The sequence below is a fragment of the Saccostrea echinata genome, unplaced genomic scaffold (genome assembly GCF_033153115.1).
Source record: "Saccostrea echinata isolate AGI-Se365-2 ecotype Australia unplaced genomic scaffold, CSIRO_AGI_Sech_v1 ptg000047l, whole genome shotgun sequence".
In the NCBI taxonomy this organism is placed as follows: domain Eukaryota; kingdom Metazoa; phylum Mollusca; class Bivalvia; order Ostreida; family Ostreidae; genus Saccostrea; species Saccostrea echinata.
In genome coordinates this window covers 16,516,552-16,543,657 of record NW_026889796.1, presented here as the reverse complement: position 1 = coordinate 16,543,657, position 27,106 = coordinate 16,516,552, and the positions used below count along the sequence as shown (strand labels likewise).

The 27,106-nt window shown below is 33.5% G+C and overlaps 2 protein-coding genes across 3 annotated transcripts in view; one reads left to right on the top strand and one right to left on the bottom strand.

The window, feature by feature from the left end:
* Positions 1-3,143: 3,143 nt before the first annotated feature.
* Positions 3,144-11,173, bottom strand: LOC133202546 (calponin homology domain-containing protein DDB_G0272472-like). 2 transcript variants are annotated; one of them, XM_061338383.1, is made up of 6 exons: positions 11,031-11,173; positions 9,262-9,443; positions 7,382-7,627; positions 7,003-7,130; positions 5,261-5,330; positions 3,144-4,182 (listed from the first exon to the last, which is right to left on the bottom strand). In XM_061338383.1, the coding sequence occupies exons 1-6, from the start codon at positions 11,146-11,148 to the stop codon at positions 4,021-4,023; spliced, it is 906 nt and encodes a 301-aa protein (XP_061194367.1). In that variant the 5' UTR covers positions 11,149-11,173; the 3' UTR covers positions 3,144-4,020. The 2 variants fall into 2 exon arrangements, with proteins under 2 accessions (XP_061194367.1, XP_061194368.1); XM_061338384.1 differs by lacking the exon at positions 11,031-11,173 and adding an exon at positions 10,460-10,860.
* A 9,732-nt stretch (positions 11,174-20,905) lies between these two features.
* The window catches only part of LOC133202381 (condensin complex subunit 3-like), a 29,655-nt gene continuing 23,454 nt past the window's right edge, over positions 20,906-27,106 (top strand). Inside the window, exons 1-4 of the mRNA XM_061338196.1 lie at positions 20,906-21,017; positions 22,749-22,970; positions 23,269-23,497; positions 23,654-23,884. Coding sequence (XP_061194180.1) covers positions 20,925-21,017; positions 22,749-22,970; positions 23,269-23,497; positions 23,654-23,884 — 775 coding nt within the window. The 5' untranslated portion in view covers positions 20,906-20,924. The remainder of the gene's footprint in view (positions 21,018-22,748; positions 22,971-23,268; positions 23,498-23,653; positions 23,885-27,106) is intronic.

Sequence of the window (27,106 nt, the reverse complement as noted above, 5' to 3'; positions counted from 1 at the left end):
TTATTGTATAATACAAAAAGTACTTTTATAGTTTTAATGATCAGATAGACTTGTAAGTAGTAGATAAATAAAAATGACACAAAAATAACTTGTCTTATCAAATGTTCATCAAGGACCAAGAGAGGCCAATGTAAGAGATTTCAACAAGGGATTAAAATAGTAGAAGCATTGATAATTTGTTAATATACTGTATGGTGATAGTGATAAATGGGGAACAAATTAAAACCTAATTTATGAACTGTTAATGAATATTAAGACCAATTATTTTGTTGATCATGATCACCCTATTTTTCTTGCTTTTGGGCAACAAAGCTTCACCCCCAGTTCATTTTATACTCTATGCATCCTTTAAATTGTTGTATCATACTCAGGTGACCGTTAAGGCCCTTGGGCCTCTTGTTAAATAACGCACACACTCAAGTTCGAATGTCACATTTCACAATCTTCTTACAGGGGTTTGATAGGCCATATTTCAAACTATGTAGGCAAAATGTGTGGTTGAATTTCTAAAGAGAGATTTTGTATCCTAGAGCAAAATTTCAAAGTTAAAAAAAAATTGCAGAAAAATTTGGCCTCTCTAGTGTGTACTACCTTAATATAATGCATTGATACGGCCGCTGAGTCATCATCCAGAACTCTCACGACACTTTTTGTGACTGGGGGCCAGGGCGGTAAAATTTGGGAAAACTAGCGACCTTTTGGTGAATTTTGGGAAAATCATTAATTAACATTATGCATTAAAATCATTAAATATTTGATTTCTGGTGTTTATCATTTCCATTTCGCAATATAGAGGAATATGAATAACGAGTCTAGTAATTACATTTTCTTACTAAATGTTCTTTAATGTTTGAGGAAGTGATGATTGGAAAAATTAACACATTCAATTGGGAAAAAAGGTACCTTTTTGAATTGAGAAAGGGGCCTTTAAACAGCCCCAATTATAGAGAATCAAGAGCCCAGTCCTCTCATAATCTAACATATCCTTATGTCACCAGGTTAAAGAGAAAATCTAAGTATATAACATGGACTTTTTATTGAAAATACATTTAAAGATTTATTGACCACTTAAAATTCAGAAAAAAAAATAAAATAAACTCTCTAATCTATTAATCAAAACATTCAGTTTGAGAAAGCAAAAATAAAACAATTCTAAGAAACAAAGTACTAAAGTACAAAGAGATATATAATTTATTAAACATACTATGAGTACAATGGCATAAGCATATTATATCCTGAGCCATTACATCATGAAATATAAAACTGAGTAAAACATGACTAGTGTATGCAATTCAAATATGTACATCACAGAATGTCTAAATGACTAGACAGTTTAAACAAAACATACAAAAAAATTTTAATATAAATAAGGTACATATACTATTATCTTAATATTACCATACATATATATATTTTTACTTTTAAGATAAATATATCTTATAACACTGACTTGATCCAAATCGAGTTGACAGATGCAAATCCTCATATCAAATGAGATGCGAATTGTTGATCTGCCCCTATCAACTCGACATGATACAGTTCTTTGGATCAAGTTGCTGTTGTAATGGTAAATTTACTATTGTATACCCCTCCATTCATAGCTGAATATAATTAAACTTTTAGGATCAATTATACAACTTTTATCTACATGTATTTAAAAAAAAACAAACACTTTTTCAAGGAAATTTTAGATATGCAAGGAAAAAACATCATGTATACTGTGAACAGTACATTATCAGTTTCTGAGAGAGGGATAATATCGGATCAGAAAACCATAGTGTGGTGATCTGGATGATTGGATCACATCCTCAGGTGATTTTGTGAAATCAACAATAAAACTGAGTGATACACAGTTGGGTAAATACATATTACATGTACTGTTATCTATAAAAACAACCTTACTGCATAGGATCAATTAATGCCATCCACCTCTTTGCCCAACAACTTTATTTGTCTGATGTGTAGCTCTGTAGTAAAACCTCTAACTTCAGATACGAATATGAGAGATGTCTTTTCCAGAATGACCTTGAACTTTGTCCTTGACATTTTGTTATATGGCAATATTTATCTATGAAGATAAGGACCCATTTTTATCACACATTGAGATAAAATAAGATAATTAATTCTCACAATGACCTTTGACTTTAGACTGGTTCAATCTGTGGAGGAATTGTCTTATTGTGGTCATCCCTTCTAACTCCATGAATAGGTTTATCAGGAAGAGATATGTTTACAAATATTATTATATTAAACATTTATCTCTTTTGAGGGCAATCTGTTCAGACCATCATATCATTCTCTTGATCTATATACGACTTCTTTTTTTTTTTTTTTGAAAAGTGCAAAGTTCAAGTCAAATAACACTATCTTTAAATTTGTGAAAGCCAAGTTTTGTGTTAATTACAAACATGAAATGACAAACTATCTCTCTATTTTGAAGACTTTTTTGTTTGTTTGCTAGCTTGTCAGAAAATGCTTTATTCATGGGCTTCCTACGTCAGTTTACATGTAATTGTTTTCAGACTGTTTCCTTATGCAACACATCCTAAATTACTTAAAGATGTAAGGTTAATTAAGGAAATCTATATTCACTTCAATCATAAACTGATAAAAACACTCAAATAACAGCAATGAAAATGTATAACAGCACCAAAACAATATATAACACCATAAAATCAATTGCTAAAATTAATTATATGTCAATAAAAAAACCCAACACCATTGTGCAACCAAATCAATACATATGCCAAAGTGTGAGCTCCCAACACAACCAAAAATTAAAAAAAAAATTAATAAACACTTTATAAGAATATATACCGGAATTATACCCAATCTTGATATCTGCAGCCCAAGGCCCTTTTCACAATTTTTTGAAAGATTTTGCAAGTTTTTACAAATCTTACAAAAAAATCTTAATAATCTTGCGAAAAGCCACTAAAGGATAAAAATTTTTATTGTGCACACATGGTTATCAATTGGTTGGTAATAATGTTACTTGTTTCCTTATCTTTGAGGCTGCTGTTCTATTACTGACAAAAGTGTTCAAATGAAACCAAAATATTGTGGATATAAAACTTAAAAATGTTTTGAATAATTTTAAGCAAGGGAATAATTACTTACATTTATATATCTTTTCAGTATAGTAAGCTAAATATATTCTTTTATTGCACTGTGAATGATAATCTCTTGTTTGAAAAATATGCATCAGGGATTTAGTTTATTGGGTAAATTTGAATTTGATTAATGCATTACATGTACAACCTCTGTAGTGATAACAGTTTCAATATTTAAGTGGTGATGCAAATCTGTGATGGTACATATCTCTGCTACAGACATGCACCTTAAATTTAAAATAATTTCTAGCAGGGGATGCATATTTGTGTTATTTTGATTTCTCTTTTATGATTCCTTGTCTCATAAATCATTTTTGCATGTATAATACAGAAATATTAAATATAACCCTTTTCATTAACCACACCTTGAATTTACCTAGCTTTGGAGGAAAGATGGTGTAATGCCATATACCCTCCCCCCTTTTAAAGTTCTTAGAGTAATGAGGTTGTCAATATTTAATATCGCTAACAATTTATTCAGCATTGGAGGTAATACATATCTTTCTTAACATCATAAAATAGCTAAAATTACTTTTGCTAAAGACATTTAACCATTTTTTAAGGACAAATAGCCAAATTTATGTCTTGCCAAAATTCCACTTATGTGGTATTTTTACAAAAAGATGTACATAATCAACGGTTTGTACATTCTTAACAATGTACAGAAGTTTCTGATAGGATATTGCAGTAGCAGATAAAAGATATCACCTTGGGAAGGATTATAACAAACTACTACGTCAGGATGACAGAGTATCCATGAATCCAATTGGATGATTATTATTCTCATGTTCCTGGATGATCCACATGATCTGACAGTTTAATTGGATAATCCACATGATCTGACAGTTTAATTGGATGATCCACCTGATCTGCCAGTCTAATCTCATGCAAAAGCACACATTCTGGATCAAGAGAGTTTGAAAATGTCTTCATAAGAGACAGTACTGGATACATCACTTACACGCTTCTCAGCAAGTCTCATTCCCAGGTGTCTAAGATGCATCATATAGTCTGAGTGGAATTTTCCGTCAGTGTAATTCATAAATCTCCTGTAATCATCCTGTAACTCCTGTAAATCATAATAACTTTACTTAAAGCTGTGCTTCCACAGTGTAGTATTTAGTATGAATTACATATCATTTGGAAAAACTTTCTTCTTATAATTTCATGCAGCCCACTGCGTCTTGTTACCCACAAAATAAACTTCTCAGGGATAAATTAACAGGAAGCAGGGGTGTGCAATCAAAAAAATCAAGTACTAGCCCACGGGCTAGTGGCAGCAATAAAGTTACTAGCCCAAAGTAAAAAGTTACTAGCCCAAATGTAAGGTTGGGGGGGGGGGGGGGGGGGGGAGTATCAACTAATATTGAAAAAAAAAAATTATTTTTGAGAAAGTCCGGGTTTTAAGGTCATTTTTTTTTTAATTAATTTTTTAATTCTCACTAGTAAAATTGAATCATGTATAAATTAATTATTATTATAGAAAATAAAATGAATTTAAATAAATTATTTTTTTTCTTTTTCTGTGCATTGCACTAGCTCATCAAAAGTGAAATCATTTTTTTTTCATCTTAAATTATTAAAAAACACAGGAAATATATTTTACGTAAATTACATAACACTTATCTTTCAGTTGATTGAGTGATCGTAAATAATTTAATGAGATATCTGCCTTTATTTACCATAATCACATGAATGGAAGAAATTTGGATTAGAAAAAAACGATCGTTTTTGGAAGTAAATAAGTCAGGAAGTGCTGCAAAATGGATAAGATTATGGAGATTTACGAACAATTGGAGCATGCTTCCTGGAAACTATTCATAGGTTGGGAATTTAATAGCAAAAAATGAATGAAAATACCAGTAGTGATTTTCATATATTACATTGGTATTTTTAATTTTTACTAGCCCAAGGGGCTACTTGCATTCAGAACACCACTTGCCCGACCCCAAAAAATGGTAGCCCCGGGTGCTGGGTGTTGCTAATTGCACACCCCTGGAAGTAAAAGCAAACATAATGCCTAATAAATAATTACAATTATGATATTGTTTATTTATCAACATGTAGATGTAGAAAGACGTCAACTATTCAATGACATTCAACTTTTTACTTTTTAAAAAATGAAATGCTACTGTTTTAATTCCCACCTTGAAATCTGATGTTACTGCTCTCCTTCTATCCTTTTCCTGTTTATATCGCTTCTCCATATCTAAATACCTGTACAAGAACAGCATATACATCTATGTAACGTACATTATCCTATCCAGTTCATAAGATTTATAAGATTCAATTTAATGGTATTTTCTATAGAGCTCTTTTTATAGCAATGAAGACATTTTTAAACAAGGAAATTGAGGGTGCTGCATTAATATATTTCTGCCTTTGATTATTAATTGGTAAAACTACATATTGTTGAGATGGTGAGTCTGACCATCTCAATGGGCCCCACTTTTAGTGAAGGACATTAGGATGAAATACCCTTTATGCAAGGGCACTCTTTGGGTGAAGTTTGAGTCAATGGGAGAAAAAATGCTCAAGAAAAGAATTTGAAAGATTTGCTATTATGTTGATGACTAACCAAGAAACTTGGCTTAAGAACACGCACACTCTCTACCCATGGGTACTCATTTATAGGTGAAGTTTGAGTTAGGTGTGGCCAAGTGGAGAGAAAATATGCTTTGGACAATGATTTTACTCAAAGAAGTTTTCTGAGCTTGACCTCTCATCTAGAAAATTGTTTCAAGGTCACTGCACACCCTCTACCCACTGGCCTTCTTTGTGTGAAGTATGAGCTCAGTTGACCCAAGGGAGAGAAAATATGCTCTGCATGTACAAGTATTTTACACAGAGAGGTTTTGCAACCTTGACATTTGATCAAGAAAATTGGTTCAAAGTCACTGCCAACCTTATACCCAAAAGTGAAGTCCGAGCCTGACTGGACCAATGGGAAAGAAAATATGCTCTAGACAAGGATTTTACACAAAGAGGTTTTTTCAACCTTGAGTTTTGATCCAGAAAATTGGTTTAAGGTCAACTGCATACCCTCTACTCATGGACACTTTATGAGTGAAGTGTGAGCTAGGTAAAGCCAAGGGGAGAGAAAATATATTCCAGACAAGAATTTTACTCAAGGAGGTTTTCTGACCTCTCTCATCTAGAAAATTAGGACAAGGTCACTGCACACCCTCTACCCACGGGCCTCCTATGTGTGAAGTATGAGCCCAATTGAGCCAAGGGGAGAGAAAATATACTCTGAACAAGGATTTTACAAAGAAAGTTTTGCAACCTTGACCTTTGATCTAGAAAATTGGTTGAAAGTCACTGCAGACCCTCTACACAAAGGTGAAGTCCAAGCCTGACTGGGCCAAGGGGAGAGAAAATATGTTTCAGACAAATGATATCAGATGGACAGACAGATGGATGAAGGGCTAGACTGATCACTATAGGACACCTGCAGAGCAGGGCCCTAATGAGGATATAAGATTATTTTTTATTGAAAAATCTGATGTACATATTTAAAAATCAAAGCTTATGTCTTAGGAATGTACTGTATATATATTTTCCTGCAATCTTACATATTTAAATAAACAGAATTGCTTAAGGTCGTAATTGCTTAGGTATATGAACTTCCAAGAAAAATCAGAGGCAAGATCAGGAGTGTCTTCGAGCATAGCAGCTAGCCTAGCAGCTAGTGCTAGGCTAGATGAATGGCTAAGCTAGCATATTGTTCTAGATCTAAATTTAGCAGCTATAATCTTGAAATTGCAGCCTTGTTCTTTGAAAGTTTAAAAACACAGACGTATGACTTCATCCAAGACATTAGTCATTTAGTTTGACAAATAAGATCTACTTTGACTGTCTACCAGTGTTCTGTAATGCAGTAACTAACCTCTTGTTCCACTTTTCAATTTCCTGTTGATGAAGCCTGGCCACTCTTTCTGCCTCCAGGCGAGCCTTTTCTTCACATTCCTGTCTTGTCCTTTCAATGGATTCTTGTTCTCTTTTAAGGAACTTTTCCTAAATCCAACAATAGAAATTTGTATAAAACAAATTCTTTCTTTACTTACGATGAATTTACAGAACTCCAAAACTTAAAAACTCTCCATCTCTTAATTTTCTTAACAAATCTTTTGACATAGATTTTATTACATTACTACTATATTGTTCAATTCAACAGGGTTCAGATTAATTGATTTTGTTCAACACAATTAATCCTTCTTGTTCCCTATAGGAGTGTTAGGATGTAAATTAGTAGAGCTCTGGATTACCTTCTGAATTTTAAGGGCATCAGCAATGGCTTTCTCCTTCTCTAAGACAAATTCGTTTCTGAGTTTTTTGGTTAAGGCTATGCAGGCTTCCTCTATTGCTTCCTTCTTTATCCTCTCACATTCATCCCACTGTTCCTCCAAAGCTTTCTCTTTCTCACGTTCCAATTTTTTGGTCAATTCACGGATCCTCTCCTCCTCCGCTTCATCTCTTTGTTTTTCTACTCTTGCTGCCAAGCGTTCATAGTACTTAAATAACAAAATGATCACGTTTATAATACTGGATATTGACTTATTCATTTTGTGTGTAAATTCAACCCAACATAAGCTTGCTCAGGAAGCTGAAGGCAAATGAAGCAAAAATTCTTTCTAAATTAAATACTTTTGTTCAAATATCAAACTCATACTTTTTGGTGTTGCCTACAGAACAGAACAACACTTGGGGATCACTAAACCTTGTGTCTGTCTGTCTGTCCCTCAGTCTGTCTGTTTATCACACCTTTTATGGACAGATGCATGGTAAACAGGAAGTTGACATCGGATTTGTACAAAAATTAATCCCACCATATGGCATGCCAAAACAGAGTGTACTAGAATTTCAAGCATCTGTGATGAGCAGTTGCTGAGAAAACTGTGACACAAATTTGGTATGGACAGACGCATAGAAAAACAGGGAGTTAACATCGGATTCTTAAAAAAAATAATGAATCCCATCACATTGGCATGCCTAAACAAAGTGTGTGCTAAAATATCGAGCATCTGCCATGATTAGTTGTTGAGAAAACTGTGAAGGAAATTTGGTACAGACAGATGCAGGGGTAAACAGGAAGTTGACATTGGATTCATACAAAAATGAATTCCACCATATGGTTTGCCAAAACAAAGGGTGTGCTAAAATTTCAAGCATCTGTGAGGAGTAGTTGCTGAGAAAACTGCGACGAAAATTTGTTACAGACAGACAGACACACACCACACAGACAGACAGACAGACAGGCACACAAGGGTAAAACAGTATACCCCCTCTCCTTCGGAGCGGGGGTATAAAAATATATAGATCTTATCGTGGCCCCACCCTTCCATAGGGACATGATGATTTGAATAAGTATACCCATAAGATGCTTGAATATTAATGCTTGACTAATCATGGCCTTGCTGTTCCTCATCAGAAAATATTTGAAATGACTCTGTGTCAGGGAACTTTCACATAAATTACTTTTTTTTTTAATCAGTGTTTCTTGAGAATAAGATTTTAATAAAAATCTTATTTGTGATATATTTATTTAAATATGAATTTTAATACAGTCAAACCTCATTATCTCAAACTCGACTGGACCAAGATTAATCTTTGAGATATCCAAGGGACTGCCAACTCACTTTGACATATATATTCCTGGTATTCGAGATATCAGTGTTAAAGAAAACAAAGTTTGACTGTATAAATGTGCTTTTTCTAATGCTACTCCATCAAACCTCTTTATATCCGGAAGTCTATGGGACTGAGAAAAAACTTCGAGATATCCGAGCATTTGAGATATTAAGGGTTAAATACTTAAAGAACAAGTAATTGGGACTTCCAATTCACTTCGACATATCCACGGTATTTGAGATATCTGTGTTACTGAGATACTGAAGTTCGACTGTACATGTATATAATGCTAGCCTGGAAAATTTTTTCATCAACTTTTTTTTATTTTTTGGCCTAACATATTTCAAATATACATGTTTACTATTTGATATCATTTATAATAGTAAATTCCTAATGAAATTTTCACACAGAAAAATTTTAATGTTTATTATTTGAAATAAAGTGCCCTACAAAATCATTGGATCCCAAATCAATGAAATATTATCTCTATACCTGCTTCTAAAGAATATATATGTACCTCTTTTTGCTTTTGTAGGGCTCGCTTTTTTTCCTCATCTTTCTCATTTCGGAGCCATTTGAGTGCAGCTTTGAGCTCCTTTGTTGCACGAGCCTCTGCTTTCTCTACTGCCTCTTCAAGTTCGCGGAGTTGTTGTTCCTTGGAGTCATCTGCTTTTGAGTTCAGCAAATTCTCACCAAGTTCTAAACATGTGGAAAGACATTGAGATTAATTTCTACATTGTTATAATATACCCCCCCCCCCCCTTTTTAATTTGTGTCACTGCAGTTACTCAGCCTAGGTATCATTATGAATTTCATGGATTAGTCTACTAAAAAAATTAGTGAAATAAAGTCTCCTAGCTATTAAGATTTGACTTAAAGCACTAGTATGATTCATTTGCTTACAATTTTTTTAAAAAATTACACTCAGAAAAAAATACCGAAAATATGTTCTATAAGGAATTTTTTATAAATAAGATGAATCTGTTTCTTGAATCAAACCCAGGACCTTTAGCAAACTTAATTCATACAATGGTTACTTTTCCATTAATGACCTAAAACATACCCAGTTCCTTTTACAATCAAATACTTTTATTCTTAAGAAACAAAACAATTAAGGGATTCTTGAATCTTGAACACAAATCATACAAAAATTTAGACTTTAAAAGAGTGACACATAAAACTGTTTACATACGAAAGCTGCATGATGATTCATGCGGATTGGAGTTTGACATTTTCATGAATTATGACATGGATATACCTGTTAACCCTTTTTGTCTAACATAACTGTACACTTCAGTAATCTGTTTGACATTAATTAAAATGAATTACAATTCAAAGTAAAGTCACAAACTTTAAGTTGGGAAAAGGGGGGGGGGGGGGGGGCTTAGCCGACTATATGTGCATGTCTCCCATTGATAAACAAAAAAATTTCAAGAAATATCCTACATTTACAGAATGTATTTTTGACATAATGACCAAAAAGTGGAAGGGAGCCCAAAGATAATCTTAACTGCCCCTACCCCACTCCCCGATATCAAATTAATTAAGTACACCTATAAATTTACATAATTAAACTTTGATATTTCATCCCTGCAATTTTGATAAAAAGAACTGCATAAAATAGAGCTTTCCTAATGATTTTTGGATGTTTAAGAATTAAATAAGATTAAAAACATTTTGATGTCTTAGGCTACTATATAAATATATATACTGACTTGCTTGATCAGAAAACACCTTTGATGTCACTGGACGTTGAAATTTTTTCAAAATACCCTTTCTCCCATAACTATCCCTCATTGTGTTTGACTTTACTGCATAACTCCACAACGGTGCAGGATAAATAATGACTGAATTTATCAATACTGGTTTATTGGAACATTTAATTACGTGTATTCAAATTTTCTCAATAAATGTTTGGCCAGCAACGCTTCCATGGTATTTATAAATTTTTAATTCACTCTTGCTTTCTCCGTATTAACGTTTAAGATATCTTTGTAGTAAAATTAGCAATGTTTAATCTACCTTTCTAAACATCACAGCTGCATTACAATGGACTCGTACCAAAGTTTATCATGAATTAAACATTCTAGAATTTATTAATTTAAATGGCCACAATATTTCTATATCCCATGAAAGGAAAGGCTCTAAGCTTTCGATTATCTACATGTCCCCTGTGATAAGTCAACAGGGCTACTCAACGGGAAATAAAGCACTGCCGATAACACTTTGATAATCATATCCCAACAGCGGAGGCAAGAGGGCATAGGTCATTATTTCTACTCTCACCTAAGATATTTTCGTGTGTCAGTCTTTGCGTCGATAACAGGGATTTGTTCAAAATTCTTTCTAGACATGCTAGAGGGTCATATAAATTCTTTGTCGTTTTAATTCCTTTCGCTGACATGTTTTCAAGTGTGGATTAACCGGAAGTTTATTGTTGCCTAGATAAATAATGAGGTGTCACCTAATTTCAGTAAAAAAAAGAGCACAGTCTAATCAAAGAACGTGCATATTTTCCCAAAAATTATTAAATATTTATTTTTATAATAGTTCTATCAATGTATGATATCAAAACTTTAAAGAATGAAATCAAAATTTTAAGAATGAAGTTTCTTTAAAATTTAAAACTCCTTGGACTTCATAAAAAACGTTAAGTGTAGGAAACAACCAGATCAAAAGACATTATACTAATTAATGATTTAAAAACATTATTATAAAAGTTAATAATATATTTTTTTTTTAGGGAAAATCAATGCAGGATACCTTTTCATTAATAAATTTTCAAAGAGAGTTACTCAAGAATTTTGCCTTCCATTTAAATGCATATTATCATCAAAACATCAGTAATTTAGCTTCTTTGTACCATAGGACTGGCGGTAAATTTAGATTTTGCTTTGATGTTGCTGTGGTGTATTTGGCAGAAGAATCACAGTCTTTTAAGTCACGCACACTTTTTGGCATCAAGCCATACTGTAACAAGACCTTGACTGATGAATGAATGATGTTAATTTCCAGACCTCGGCACATTCGGCAAACCTCGGCTGATTCCGTCACCTTCATCAAACCTCGGCTGTACGAGGAAACTTGATATGCGTCTCCGCTTAACATTTGTGATAAGGCTGCCTGTTTACCGCTTAGGGAAAACGTAACGCTTTGAAAACGATAATAAACATGCATCTAATATACGTTAAAAATTTTAAAAAGCATTTAGGTAACGCTAAGAATAACACTTACCAAGAAACAAGCACTTAGTATCTTTACATAATCACATGTTTGTTAACGGGTCGAGTTCAGCACACTGTGCACGTGTAAATGTAGGGCGCAGCCATATTGCTTATAAAGTAGCTCCGGTTCAAAGGAGGTTTACACGATACAGCCGAGGTTTGATGAGGTACGAATCGGCCGAGGTGTGCCGAGTGGACCTCGGCAATGGCTGATGAATGAATGAAGACAACATTTTTAATTTTAAAAAAATACTAACATTAACTTTCCAAAATTCGCCTCGTAATTTAATTTTCCATATTTTTTCTATGCGTTTCCCTATTCAGTAAATGATACGTTCTATCTCGAATTCTCGTCTTTCTATATTTTCTTTCTCCAAGTATATATAGCAATTTAACATCAGAAGTCCCTGCGTTTTTTTTTTTTTTTTACTTCATAAAGCATTTAAACTTTCATTAAAATGTCAGAAATCATTTCATAGTGTCTATCAGGGGCCTTTATACTAGACAGTATATATGTCGATCCCTGTTTCTAAACGTCGATTGCCATATTAGAAAATTTCAACGGCGATGTTTTCCATTGACACCCCCCCCCCTTTAAAAATAACGATCTCGAAAGATGAATTTTCTTTCAGAGTTGACGGCGTCAGTATAATACATGTAGTTTACAATCCTTACCCCTGTACCTGACCAAAAAATCATGTCTTCTGTGTCTTCAACATTTCGAAAATACACTCACAGTTTTTATTCACTCGGGGCTCCGCCCCTCGTGAATGAAAAACTGTGAGTGTATTTACCGATAGCCAATTAATATCTATAGTGTAACTATAACTTGCTACAGGTAACACAGTAAATTATCATTCTCTATCCAGAGTTATCTGCCGTATACAACACCTTGAGGTACGTAGAGGGAACGACAACTCTGCATAGTTATTAGACATGGTTCTTTAAACCACAAATAAATAAAATGTTATTCATGTCTCTGTTCTTCTTTTCTTCTCTATATCATATAAATGTAAATCTGATTTTAAGCACTGTTGTAATGTTCAAAATATTATTCTTTTTGTCAAACACAAACAAACACACAAGCAAATATTTTTCGTTGTAGTATGGTTGGACATGTAAGCCCTTCAACGTTATTTTAACCCTCAAAAATATACTACCAAAAATGAGAATGACTAAGTGTTTATGAAAGTTTCTTGAAGTTTTAAGCTAACCAGAGCTTTAAATGATGCATGTGAAGTTTTTCAATTCATGCCCCCTGGGGGTAGGGTGGGACCACAGAGTTTTACATCGAGATATATATAGGGAAAATCGGCTTTAAGAATATTCTTCTCTAGAACCACTGGACCAAAAAGCTGAAATTTATGTGAAAGCTTCCTGAGGTAGTGTAGAGTGTTCATGTCCCTTTGGCAGGGGAGCACTATAGGGGGATCAACGTTTTACATTGATATATATTGGCAAAATCTTTAAAAATCTAAATTATATTATTCTTAAGAACCATTGGACCAGTAAAGATGAAACTAATAGCTGATGGCTTTCTGAGGTAATATAGATTGTAAATTGTTCAGATCATGGTTCCGGGAGATAGAGTGGGATCAAAGTTTTACATAGGTTTATGTGGGAAAAAAATCTTTAAAACTCCTCTTCTCAAGAGGAGCAAAGTCATGATTAATCATTAATATGGAGGCATCTTTAGGTGGTGCAGATTCAAGTATGTTGAAATCTTGGAACGCCAGGGGTAGGGTGGGGGCACAATAGATGATCATAGTTTTACATAGGAATTTATAGGAGAATATTTTTAAAAAACCTTCTTCTCAAGAACAGCAAAGCCATGATTGGTCATATTTATATGGAAGCATCCTCTAGAAGTTAAAATTCAAATCATGAACCGAATATGTTGACCGATGTGGAGAATGTCAACGAATAAACATTAATCCTCAGAGAGTCGGGATTCGGGAATACTAGATTTATCCCCCCCCCCCCCAAAAAAAACAACACAACACAAAACAAGAATACAAAACAAGAGGCCCATGGGCCACATCGCTCACCTGAGCACACTGGCTAGGAAGAAGCAGAAATCAGTGCAGTATATTGAAAAGTTTAAGGGGGGGGGGGCTTAAATTAACACTACATCAGGATGCCTCAATATCAATATTACTAATCATGGCTTTGCTGTTCTTAAACATAAGAATTTTAAAGATTTTTCTCTCATAGGTATTCCTATGTAAAACTCTGATTGCTCATTGTGGCCCAACCCCTACCCACCGTAAATTTGAACAAATTTGAATCTACACTAACTGAGGATGCTTCTATAATAATATGACTAATCATGGCTTTGCTGTTCTTGAGCAGCAGATTTTTTCATGATGATTCCTATATATTCTGATGCAAAACTTTGACCCTCTGTTGTGCCCCAACCCCTGGGGGGTCATGATTTGAACAAATTTGATTCTACAATACCAAAGGTTGCTTCTGTATAAATATGACTAATAATGGCTTTGTTGTTCTTGAGAAGAGTATTTCAAAGATATTTCCTATGTAACGTGTATGATCAGGTTCTTACAAGGGATATATAGGTTTTCCATTTACTCTGTCTGAGTTAATGACTGGAATGATTATTAAGACAGCTATGTCTGAGGGTATATCACATAGTACTTAAATTTTCTCTTATCTAGAGATGGGGACTGGGTAAGGTACTACTTGCACCATGTTTCTCCCCTAGGTTCCCATTGACAGATAAGAACCAGTTGTTTTCGATAGACACTATTTTAGCAAGAGTTATTTCCCGTTGGACGCATATTGGAGGTATACAATGTATACAAGCCCGATTTCCTTCATTTATAATTCAACCAATTTAATCTTGTCATACTGGGCAATTGGGTGAAGATAGCACAATTTTCTTACGAATTTATGTTAACACAAGCTTCCTTTAACAGCTGTTTAATTCGTAATTTTGGTATTTTAAAGATTTTTGCCCTTATATTTCTGCCATACAATACATAGGCGCCGGAAGCAAATTGAAAGTGGGGTGGCTAACTGAAAGTTGGGGGGGGGGGGCTAAACCAACGAAAAAAGGTAAGCCCTAATTTTCAATGCCTATATTATGTCTATCTTTACAAAAAAAGTGGGGGGGGGGGGTTAAGCCCCCCCAGCCCCCCCCCCCAGTTCCGACGCCTATGCAATATGGTGGCCAACGGGAAATAACTCTTGCTAAGCCTGACAGGCCCACAGCTAGTAACGTTTTTGAAATTCTTGTTTTGGGGGCGGGGTGGGGGTTCTCTAACTTGTTTTCTTTTAAAATGCTGGAATTTGTCTGAGTTCGACCTATAACAGCAACAGAGAGTGTGTATGAAAGGGGGGTGCAGGCAGCGTTTAAATGAATGAATTTTTACATATGAAAAAGACTATTCTCAGAAAAAAAAGTGGGAAAAAAATTGGAGGCACCCCCTCCCTCTCCCCTGCGTATAACAGGTCTGTTCATCAGTTCATTGTCTTTAAGTATCAATCGGCCGATCGATGTTAGGAAGTCTTTGATGGATCGATCTAAGTTGTAAGCTGATAAATTAAAGCTAAAATACTTGGTAAAATTACTATTTCAAACACCTTCAGTTATTTTCTTAAAAATGTCATACGTATTTCTGCATTTCAAAAATGTAGGGATTATGAAGGATTAATCACCCTGTTTATTGAAAAGGAGATGGGTGAACATGACGAGCGATAAGCCTATAGTGTGACAAACATGAAGATGAGAAATTAAATTTCAATTATATCAAAATTTTCCTTGATATTTCGTTTAACATTAAAAAATACTTTATGTAAAATCTCTACAATTTGCAAAAATCCCTCAAAGATTGAAATTATTTGCCTGTGAAATATTAGACACACAATAAAGCGGGCAAAAAGAGTCATTTTCGCATACTATAGCACTATTTTTCGATATGAGTGGGTCTTCGCTCCACCTTTTTGAAAGTTAATCCTCAAAGTTTGCATAAAAATATACATTTTTTGGTTACCAAAAATATGGAGCAATGACCCACTATACTTTAAAAATATACTTTTATGACATAACATTCGCTTCTTTTCGAGAAATACTTGAAGTCCATTAAGTCAAGGGTCATATCACAAACATGATTTAAATGCCACTGTTCGTCAGGACTTGTGTAGTCTAGTGGTTAGCGTGCTAGTCTCGAAAGAAAATGATACTCAGGATTTTTATTGCTAGGGTTCCAACCCCACGAATACCACATAATTTTTTTTAATAAAAGAATACATTTTGCCGAGAAAAGAATCTGGGGGGATAAGACGAGCCATGTGCCCATGCCCATTTTTCGGCTATGCAAGAACATTTTTGGGAAAAAATCTCTCAATTGTTCGAATTTACTTAAGCATTTTAATGTTTACAGTAGCTTTCAAAATGATATTTATATTCTAAACAAGCTAAACAGTTGACTTTCATTTACTGTCACAAGTGTCTAACATGGGTAGGGACTTCTATTAATTAATCTGCATATTGAGTGTTAACACTTATTGTGGAGATATTATAAAAATGTTAACATTGTATATAATGATAGTGGTGATCTAGAAGCGCTTGTAGTAAAAATAAATAAAAACGGGAATAAAAGAATTCAAATATCTATTATAATTTTTATCCGGCATTTTAAATAATTTACTGTAAATGAGGTTCATTACTACATACATATATTTTATTTCCAGTGAAAAATATGTTATTCCTATAGACATTTTTTATAAAGTAAAACAAAATTAACCCCCCCCCCCCCAAAAAACAAAAATCAAAAAATCAGAGCATGACTCGAACACTTTCCTCAATAAACGTCCCTTTAAAGAGCTCCTCGCTAACCACTAGACCACGGAGTCACACATACATATCCATTTAAATAGCATACAGTTCTCTATATTAAGCAAGCGTATTTGGACTTAGAATTTTTTAAGACCACGGTGAAAATTTAACTAAGTTAACTTAATTTTTTTTATGTAGAGTGGGTCTTCATACCAAATTTTTGCAAGTGTAAAAAGCAACATCTTTCCATTGTCTTTCATTATTCGTTCTCAAGAAAATGGTACGATGACCCACTCTATTTAAAAAATGTAGTTATATCATCCAATTTATGTCAGCTTTTGTGAAAATTGAGCGTGATGCCATTTTGTTGTGTTAATCAGAATCATTTTCGTTGTTACAGTATTCAGGTTTTGTCAAATTTGTATGCAAATGGTAATAAGCATTACATTAATTCAACAAAAAGTGAAATTTTTATAAAATGAATTTATTGATTTTTTATCGATCGTTATGTAGGCATATGGCTCGGCTTATCCCCCCAGTTTCTTTCCCTCAGAAAAGTTTTGTTTATCACAATTTCATAAATTTCAATAATGAGAACTTTACTCTAAATATTGAATTCACAAACTGAACATTATTTTTATATTTCTGAAGCTATAGGCTTTCTGCACGCTATGTTCGCCCATCTCCTTTCATAATTATGCATTTCTTCGGCAAGTAACAATAACTATTATGCAATAATAGAAAATTATATGATGTATTTTAATCGTTACCTCGTCATAAACCCTTCAAAGTTTTTTCTATACCATTTAGAAAAAAAAAATCTCCTAACTATTTAAATTTTTTAAAATAGAACGTGTAACTTAAACACATTTTTTTTGGGGGGGGGGGTCATTTTAATTGTTCTATACCTTTAGGCTATTGGCTTATACGGAAAAATATCAAGATTTTGGCAGAAATTTTGATTATTTAGTTTATGTCACAAAAAGTCAGTTAGGAAACCCCCCCCCTTTTCGATTCAGTTCGCATACTTGCCGACGTCCCTCACGGTCATTTCGTGCATTTTAAAATCTTGCAAGAACAAATCGAAATGTGGAGTGATATTTTCTTTTCATCGATATTGGTGAGTACTAAAAGCATTGTGGTACTGATAAATAGTAAGTTCGGCATTTAATTCAGTTCGCAAGTGTCGAAAATCAGCTCCGGTTGGAGACGGTGAAATTTCCAGTTTTCGTAATGGCGCCGGTTCTGACGTTTTCCTGGCACGTAAAATATCAAAATCGTGAAAAAAGCCTGGAAAACGTCAGATATTTCCGACTACCGCAAGTGGTGGCGTCTCCATATGAGTGAAAAATTCTCGAGAGGAACGTTAAACAACAAACAAACAAATCATCCGAGAGAGTCGGGAGTCGACAGTACTGGTTTTACCGCCTGCCCCGCCACTGCCGGAAGCGGAAGTAGCGGAATGGCGGAAAAGTAGAATTTGAAACTGGCAGTGAAAAAACATTTTTCAAAATAGGTAAAAATAGAATAAGTGTTTTAAAGATATTTACTTTTTATTTACATATGTAGGATTGCTTACAATTTTCTGTTTAGCAAAGTACGAAAAAGAAAGGAAGGTGCAAGTTGACACTTTTGCAGTTTATGTTTACCCAATACATCAAAGGCCTTGAAAAAATCAGGTCCGGTCCAAAGACTATCTACATAGCTGTTAATAGCTACCTGGGAATTTAAACCTACTTGAAATAGCTACTTCTACCTCCTGTCTTTGAAAATAGATATAATTAATGATTAAGGCGCATCTTTAAAACAGGTCAGACTTGTTGTTTATCATGTTGTACACTTGCACATCAAATTTCGGAGTGTTAATTTGAAAACTTTATGAGCGTTGAGAATGGAGAGGAGTTGCATGAAAAATCATTCAAAAAACTTTTTATGTAAGAATACATGAAGGTAAATTTTAAAATTTGTACAGATTGCAGATTTGTAAGACTCATTATAGGCTTCTTACGAGGTACAGTCAAGGGACATAATTATTCGCCACTTCAAAATGGCCGCCGTATTTTTTACATCGCGCACCTTGATACTTAGGATCTGTTAAACAATTAATAAATGCTTATCTTACCTCAATACTTTGTTAAATTGCCTTTCATCTTTATTACTTCATTTAGTCTGCCAGGAATTGTCTTATACAGGTCCTCAATATACCTCAATATAGGAGGTTGGTACATTTTCCCAGGCAGTCCGAATTTCCGCCATAAGCTGATCTTTTGTGTTAATGAATTCGGCACGGGTTTCCAGAGTTCTTTTTATTTTTAACCAAATGTTCTCGATGATATATCGGGAGACTGGGCAGGCCATGATGTTGTAATTATGTTGTTGTTGGCGATGTATTCTTTTACTAAATTTGCTCTATGAACGGGAGCGTTGTCGTCCATAAATACGTACTGGTTATCTGGAAAATGTCTGGCTAAAACGGGCCAAAGGTTGTTGTCTAATATCTCAATATATTTTCTTGCATTTATGTTACCTTCTACATTAGTTAAAGTTCCTATTCCTTTTATACACACACAACCCCAGATCATGATACTCAGATGTCGTCGGGATGGCGGACACACTAACTGCGCACTGTACTTTTCCTCGTCTTTTCTCCATATATAAACTTTCTTATTTTTTCCAATTACTATCTGGCTTTCATCATTAAACACCCATTTATTCCATTCACGATCAACAGTCCAATTTCTTCTCTCCTTACACCACTTGCAGCGAGCTTTTTTGTTGGCCTCGCGAACAGGGACTTTTTTCTTGGCAACCCTCCGTTTGTATCCCAGCTCTTGAATTTTTCTTTTTATAGTTCTAGTGCAAAATCTATGATTGTTTTCCTCATTTATAATACCTGTTATGTCTTCGTAAGTTCTTCGTCTGTTTTCTTTAACCACGCGTGAAAGTTTGTTTTTATCTCTGTCTGTAAACACTTCTTCCTTCCCCTTCCTCGTCGATTTTCTACCTGTCCTGTTTCATCAAACTTTTTCACAATACTACGTATTGTAGACCTAGGAATTCCTAATATTCTCTCCAATTCTGATGTATTTCTGTTCTCTTTATATGCTTTTACAACCATACTTCTGACGGATGTATCTAATTCTTTCTCCTTCCGACCCATGTTGTTTTTACATAAATTTATCGACAAACAAGAAAGCAGACGACAAAAATATTGTGTATACGTCATCAATTTTAGTATTACAACACAAAGATAAAAATAGAAAGGGAAAATCTCTTGTCTATTAATAGCGCTCAGCCCTACTTTACCGAACATGCGAGAAAACGTGACGCGATTTGCGCGGAAGTGGCGAATAATTATGTCCCTTGACTGTAGCTTTAATCTATATCTCCCAGAAAATGAAACGGGTGTAGTTATTGATGCAAAATTGTTAATTTTGAAAGCAATCATTTTTTGACCAAAATTTTTGTCGTATTCATTGTCAGTGTGACTGTATCAATAAATTTGGTACTCACCATAATGTGCTGTTCGGCCATTTTGCCACAAAATGCGAATAAGGGAAAATGTAGGGGAAAATAGCTATTTTATTATATTTTCTGAATCATGATGAATGACAACTTTCATTGTCCCATTGGGCTTAGGGGCTTACTTGTGTAAAAAAAAAAAAAACAAGTCCAGCACCAGGTCTGACACAATCTCTTGATTTAGCTATATAGCTTGAAATAGCTATATAGCTTTATTAAGCTATTCAAAATAGCTTGATTAGCCTATTTTATCTCACTTTTATCTTAAATGTATTATTATTTCAGCATGTACAAAAAAAAGCACCTTGGTTCAGTGAAAGAATTCAACTTTGAACTCTTCTGGAAACAATGCATGTAAAAATCACTCATCAAATAGTGTCTAGTTGAGAGACTTTATACACAAAGTTCTAAAAGTTTTTGGGCTATATAAAGATTTGTGACCACACAGCTACTTCTTGAATGAAATTATAGTGAAGGTCAATTCTGGTCAACAAGATGGTTAATAATAATCAGGGTTTGCAAAAATTTTAGGCTTTCAAGAAAACTCTTACAAATCTGAGAGATTGTTAAGTAAACATGCATGATTAAATAATTATTTAGTTTTTCATTGCAGCTTTGTGCCGAATTATTACTAGCATGATTGTTATGAGGGATATATTTCGGCAATGCCAGAATGGCATGCAGTGCCATGGAAAACTCCTCAAGGAACTCCAGAAAATATATGACAAGGTAAAATCTAGTTTGCATCAAATAATTTATCTGTCAGGGGTGAGACGGAAATCTGTCATTCTGAAAATGATGATTACAAGTCATAAAATTAAAAAAAAAAAAATTATGACTAAAACACATCATTTTTAAGAAAATGACTAAAAACGATCATAAAAATTTAGCATGTTTAGAGTGTTTCTAGAATACTGAGATAGCTCTCTAAAAAATATAAGATCCACCAACTGAAAAAAGGATGGAAAACATCGCTTCACTTCACTTCAATGGTTGTTGTTGACAATTTTTACCGCCATGATTGAATGTAAAGTCAGGCTTAGGGTTGGATACCGGTACCCAGTACCAATACCGTACTGAATAGTTACTTAAAAAATACCGGTAAAATACGGTTTCATTTAATACCGGTACTAATAACGGTACTTCTTAATCTTTAAAACATTTTAATACATTCAATTTGATTGAGAAAAAAAACCCATTCCAAACTTGCTAAAATCGAATTCTCCGCTCATTGAAAGGGTAGGTTAAGTACATGTAACGAAATGGATTCTTAGAACGATACTTACTTTCGACTGCCGATATTCAAAGTAAATCAATACGTATATATTTTTTTTTAAAAATCAAAATACATTCACATGAATCTTATTTTAATTTTACAAATAAAAACTGATAATAAATGTAAATTAATAGGCAAAATGTCGCAAAAAATGTGATCTATCCATTATCTAATGTTTTGTCATTTAGTGCGACCAAACAAAAGGGGTCCTGGCAACCGAGTGAAGCAGTCAGCCAATTTGTGCAAATTAATTTGTTTGAGATTCAATTGATTTGTTTTGTTGATCATTATTAAAAGGTTGAAATGAAATGTTTGTAATTTGAATATTAGGAATATCTATTTTTATATCTTAAAAGCATGGAACAAAGTTTATAAGCTCATTTTAGATTATATCATTGAAAGGTTAGTGAATGGTGAAAGCATATTTGTTATAAAATGAACCCTCATTCTTATTCATCAATGCATAGTACCGTATTGTTAAAAATACCATATCATTTCAAAAATACCGGTATGGTATCGAACTGTTTCATCCTTAACGATATCCAACCCTAGTCAGGCTAATAACAGGAATTGGCCCGCCTTATGGGGTTCTACTGTAATCAGAAATACACAAACAGTGCAGACGTTTTATAAATTTGATTATTAATAATTTTATAAGTCCAAATTGAAATTACACAAAGTAATTTAAAGAAAATAAATACCGGTAATAGAGGGTGTAACTAATATCAGTAATGTTCCCATTTGTATACATGTATTCTTTTTTTAATGAAGCTTCCTACAGGAATTTAACGCTGATTTTAAATTTTGCTGAGAGAAAAAAAAAAGAATTCGAAAAGTTTGTCATTAAACAAATTTACTGAAAAAAATTAATTTTGTTTATTTATATAAATTACTGACTTTATTTATACTTATTAAACTCTGAATAGAATAAGATACAAATGTTGTTTTTATGATAATTATGATTTAACATGTTAAGGAATCTCTTATTTTATTTGAAAGGGAAAAAATTCCGATTATAGCCCATTATCGATCGATTATGTGTTTCCGATTACAACCGATTATTGATTATGATTTTTCTCCGATTATTCATCACTAGAAGGCACGCATACTAAGGTAAAGTTCTACATTTTATGACTAATCAGATTTGATTTCAGAATATAATGAAATACAATACCTAATTACAGACTGATATAGAAAAGTTCTGGTCAGAGTTCAAGCTTCTTATGATGTACTCCATGATCATCCAGCAAAGAGCACCCTCTGTAGAGCGAACTATTGACTTTATTGCCAAGTTTGTCACCATAACAACACCCAGTATCCCAGAGGCGGAGGATCAGAATGACTCAACACTGGATGATGTCACAAACAACAAACTGCTACAGAAAATGCTGGACTTCCTGCTAGAGGTGACACATTGTTTCAGACAAATGGCTTTTCTTTAGCCAATGCAAAAGGTTTCATCTGGCTAAACTTAGAATAAATTTACAGTGAAATATTTACTTTAAAGAAAAGTCTTGACTCAGATTTATGACTATATAAGAGGTATTGTGCTAATTAAGAAGCATTGCTCTGCTGACAGTGTCTCAATTTGCCAATACATCCCCCCCCCCCCCCCCAAAAAAAAAAAGATCCATCTTTTTTTTTGTATATATTGTACCTTGTCCCTGTAGTGCAAGTTATCCTTTACGGCAATTTGTTTTTTAGAATCATTCAGCCAATGACAAAGCAGTGCGTTTTCGAATCAGCCAGCTCATCCACAAAATTCTGGATAATCTGGGAGAGGATGCCAGGATTGATGATGATTTGTATGATAAAATCTATGAGTGTATGCTCGAAAGACTCCGGGACAAGATACCCATAGTGAGAATGCATGCTGTTTTAGCCTTAACAAGGTTACAAAACCCAAGGGATGAAAACTGTCCAGTCATTAAAGGTAACACATAAAGAAAAACGACAAATTAAACTGTTAAAAATAGAAGAGAGGAGATGCCGAGCTACAAAACCTGGATCTTTACTAAATATCATATTTGAAAAACATTTAGCCAAAGGTAGAAGAAAACAATTTATTCTTATTAATTATATTTTGTAGCATATCTATTTTTGATGAACTGTGACCCTAACCCAGATATCAGAAGAATTGTTCTCTCCAATATCGCTCCATCTGTGAAAACGCTTCCAGCCATTCTGACCCGTAGAAGAGATGTTAGAGATATTGTGAGGAAAACGGCATATACTGTAATGGGGGAGAAGATTCACATTAAGGCACTGTCCATAGCAAACAGAGTTGCTCTCCTTCATGATGGGTTGACAGACAGATCAGGTGTGGTGGCATTGTAATATTTAGCTCTATTGGACAAAGTATGGAACAGCTTGTGCCTTGGTAAAGTGTCTGTCTGTTTGTAAAGAAATTCTTAAAACAACATCTCCTACAATAGTTTTGGTCTTATTTCATAATATCGAACTTAGCACATTAAACAGATGAAATCTCTATAAAACAAAACAAAATAACAGATGTGGGCAGACTTTTTTTCCCCTTTTAATGGCAATAAAGGGGGGGGGGGCTTTTTTTTTTTAATTCCGGAATTTTCTATAAAATTCAAAAGAAAATTCTTTTTTCTTTACAATTATACTGAAAGTCATTATGTAGATATATTTAACATCTCACAAAATTACAAAATATATGCATATTCTTCATTTTTCTCAAAGTGTCAATATCCATATTAATACAAAATAGATGCTTGAAATAAAAATAGATTGCAAAACTATGAGAAAATGAGGGTGAAATTTTTTTCCTAGATAGGTTTTCGCATTACCAACTTTTTATTTTATTGAAAATATGATACAAAGTGAAATGCGGCTAAGTAAAAATGGATGTGCATGGGCCCAGGAACCATGATTTCAATTTTTTGTAGCATAAATACGTAATTCTGTGAAAGGTGTTGCCATAGATATTGAAAAAATCCAGCTTATTCTACAATTTCAGTATGATTGCAATAACTCATGGTACATAGTCCTATGTGTCAGTGTTTGATTTCAATGAATGATGTTGCAATGGTTACTAAAAATGGAATTGTTTAAAGATATTACTCCTCCTACAGTTTTACTCTGATGACAATTGAACTTAGTACACAAGTTAACCATACCAATGCTCATAATTCTGATTATCAGTTAAGATTTTGATGAATGGTGTTGCCATGCATGTAGAAAAAAAAGAAAAAATCTGAAAATCTTTCAAAATACTTTGGTTTAATTTAAACAAAACTTGGCACAAGTGTTTAGAATATCGTAGGATACATGTGTACTTTAATTCTGTAATTGTCTTAAAGAAATGTCTTTCAAGTCCAGCTGTACATTTTCTTTTCCCACTTCTCTAAGTACAAACTGCTGTACAGCTACAGTCTCATCAGATACATCTGTTTATCTTTAGTGGTCTTAGAGACAGGCTGTATTTGTGATAGATCTCTTAAAGAAATGCATTAATTAATTACACTAGATTGTTCCAAAGAATACATGTGTTGTCTGCTATAACATCATTGAGGACATAACAGATCATATACAAATTTGCATAAGATGAGAGAATGAACTTGAAACAATGAGATCTTATTTAGCTGTTTGATGATTAGATGAGATTAATCAACTCTGCGTAGCTTTAAAGGACAACAACTGTACAGAGGGTATCAGTTCTGTATATGAAAAAAAATAAGACAATTACAGACAATCCCTCGTTATCTCGAACTCAATGGGACTGAGAAAAACTTCAAGACATCCCAGGATTCCGGATATCCATGCTAAAATACTTACAGAATAAGGGATTGGGACTTCCAAATCACCTCGACATATCCATGGTGTTCGAGATATCAGTGTACGAGATACCCAAGTTTAACTGTATTCCTTTTTATATGCCTGTCTGAAGACGGGACGTATTATGTTATAGCGTTCATATCCGTCTGTCCGTCTGTTAGCTTTTTTGTGTCTGGCTCATAACTTTAATACTATTAGGCCTAGAGTTATCAAACTTTGTCAGCTGATACATCTTGGGTAGAAGGTGTGTCACGCATTAAAAGTAGGTCGCTCCGACCTTTAATTAAGATGCTATGGCCAAATATGGAAAAATACTGTCCGGCTCATAACTAGAAAACTATTAGACCTAGAATCATCAAACTCGGCCAGTATATGCATCTTGTGTAGAAGGTGTGTTGCGACCTATTTCAGGGTCACTGTGACCTTTAAGTGAAATTTAAAAAAACTATGTCTTTTAACTTTTAAATTACAAAATCCCAAAAGATGTAAGAGTATTGCAGTATCCTTATTAAAAAAATGTTAAATAAAGAAAATACTATTTTTTTTCATTATATACTTTACAGCAATCTGTAACAAATGTAATGTTATAAGAGAAATTCTACCTCTCCCATGGGAGTAATTATCAAGCACTGGTCAAGGAGAATTTTGATAACAGAAAATAGCATGTCAAATTAGAGAGAAATTAATGAGTTTTAGTGTGAGGAGCTAATTGGTAGAGCATCTCTGATCAATCAGGTGTTATCTATATATCTTGGGAATTGGGCAAAGGAATCAGCCTCTTAATTGAAGAGTTTTGTTGGGTAGTCTAACTTTCAAGATAAATTTGATGTAAAGTAATTAATATTTTTTTATTTTAATTTTTATATCTTTACAACAAATTGCAGAGTGTCATGTCTCACTAAGGTGACAAATTTATAGTCTAAAGAATAAACATAATTTGTTTCGATGTTTATTAGGCTGTAGCATTGTTAATCAATCATAAAATAATTTAGGGCTGGGACGATTCAGGGTTCAATCGATTCGGTTCGGTTTCGGTTCAGAATGACACGGTTCGGTTTTTTCCGATTCGGTTCGATTTAACCTAAAACAGTCTAAATATTTCTCATCATAAATGAAAAACAATAACCTCTGCTTTAAAAGCTGATTAAACTCCTTTACTTCAGTCTTCAAAAAACTTTTCTGAGACACTAACAAGTGAAGCTAGTGGATTTGACATTTTTACTGGCTAAAGTAACTTTTTTACTAGCCCAAAAAATAATAAAATTTGAAACTAATTACTCTTCTTTTCATATTTCTTCTGCTTATTTTCTCTTTTTGCATTTTTCTTTTGAGTCAGTAATGAATAAATAATCAGAGAAATTATTTAAGGCTGAATTTAATAGAATGAACAATCATGCTATAGATACCTTTTAACATGGTAGTATACATTCATCTTTTTTCTGATCATTGAACTTTCTTTTTGAAGTGAACGCTAGTGATTTATTATTATTTTTAATTCAAATTTTCAGATACAATGTTAATATATTTTTGATAACCCTTGTAAATATTTACTCTTCAGAAAATCAGTTGAATAGTTTGAAATAATTTATTCAATTAATGTGAAATCTTCATGTATTTTCCATAAAATCGGGATTGAATGAATACGGATTAGTAAAAAAGACGATAGTTTTCATGGATTTAGAAATTATAAATAAATAATGTAAAAGTGTTAAAAGAATTAGAGAGAGGAGATTTATGAACA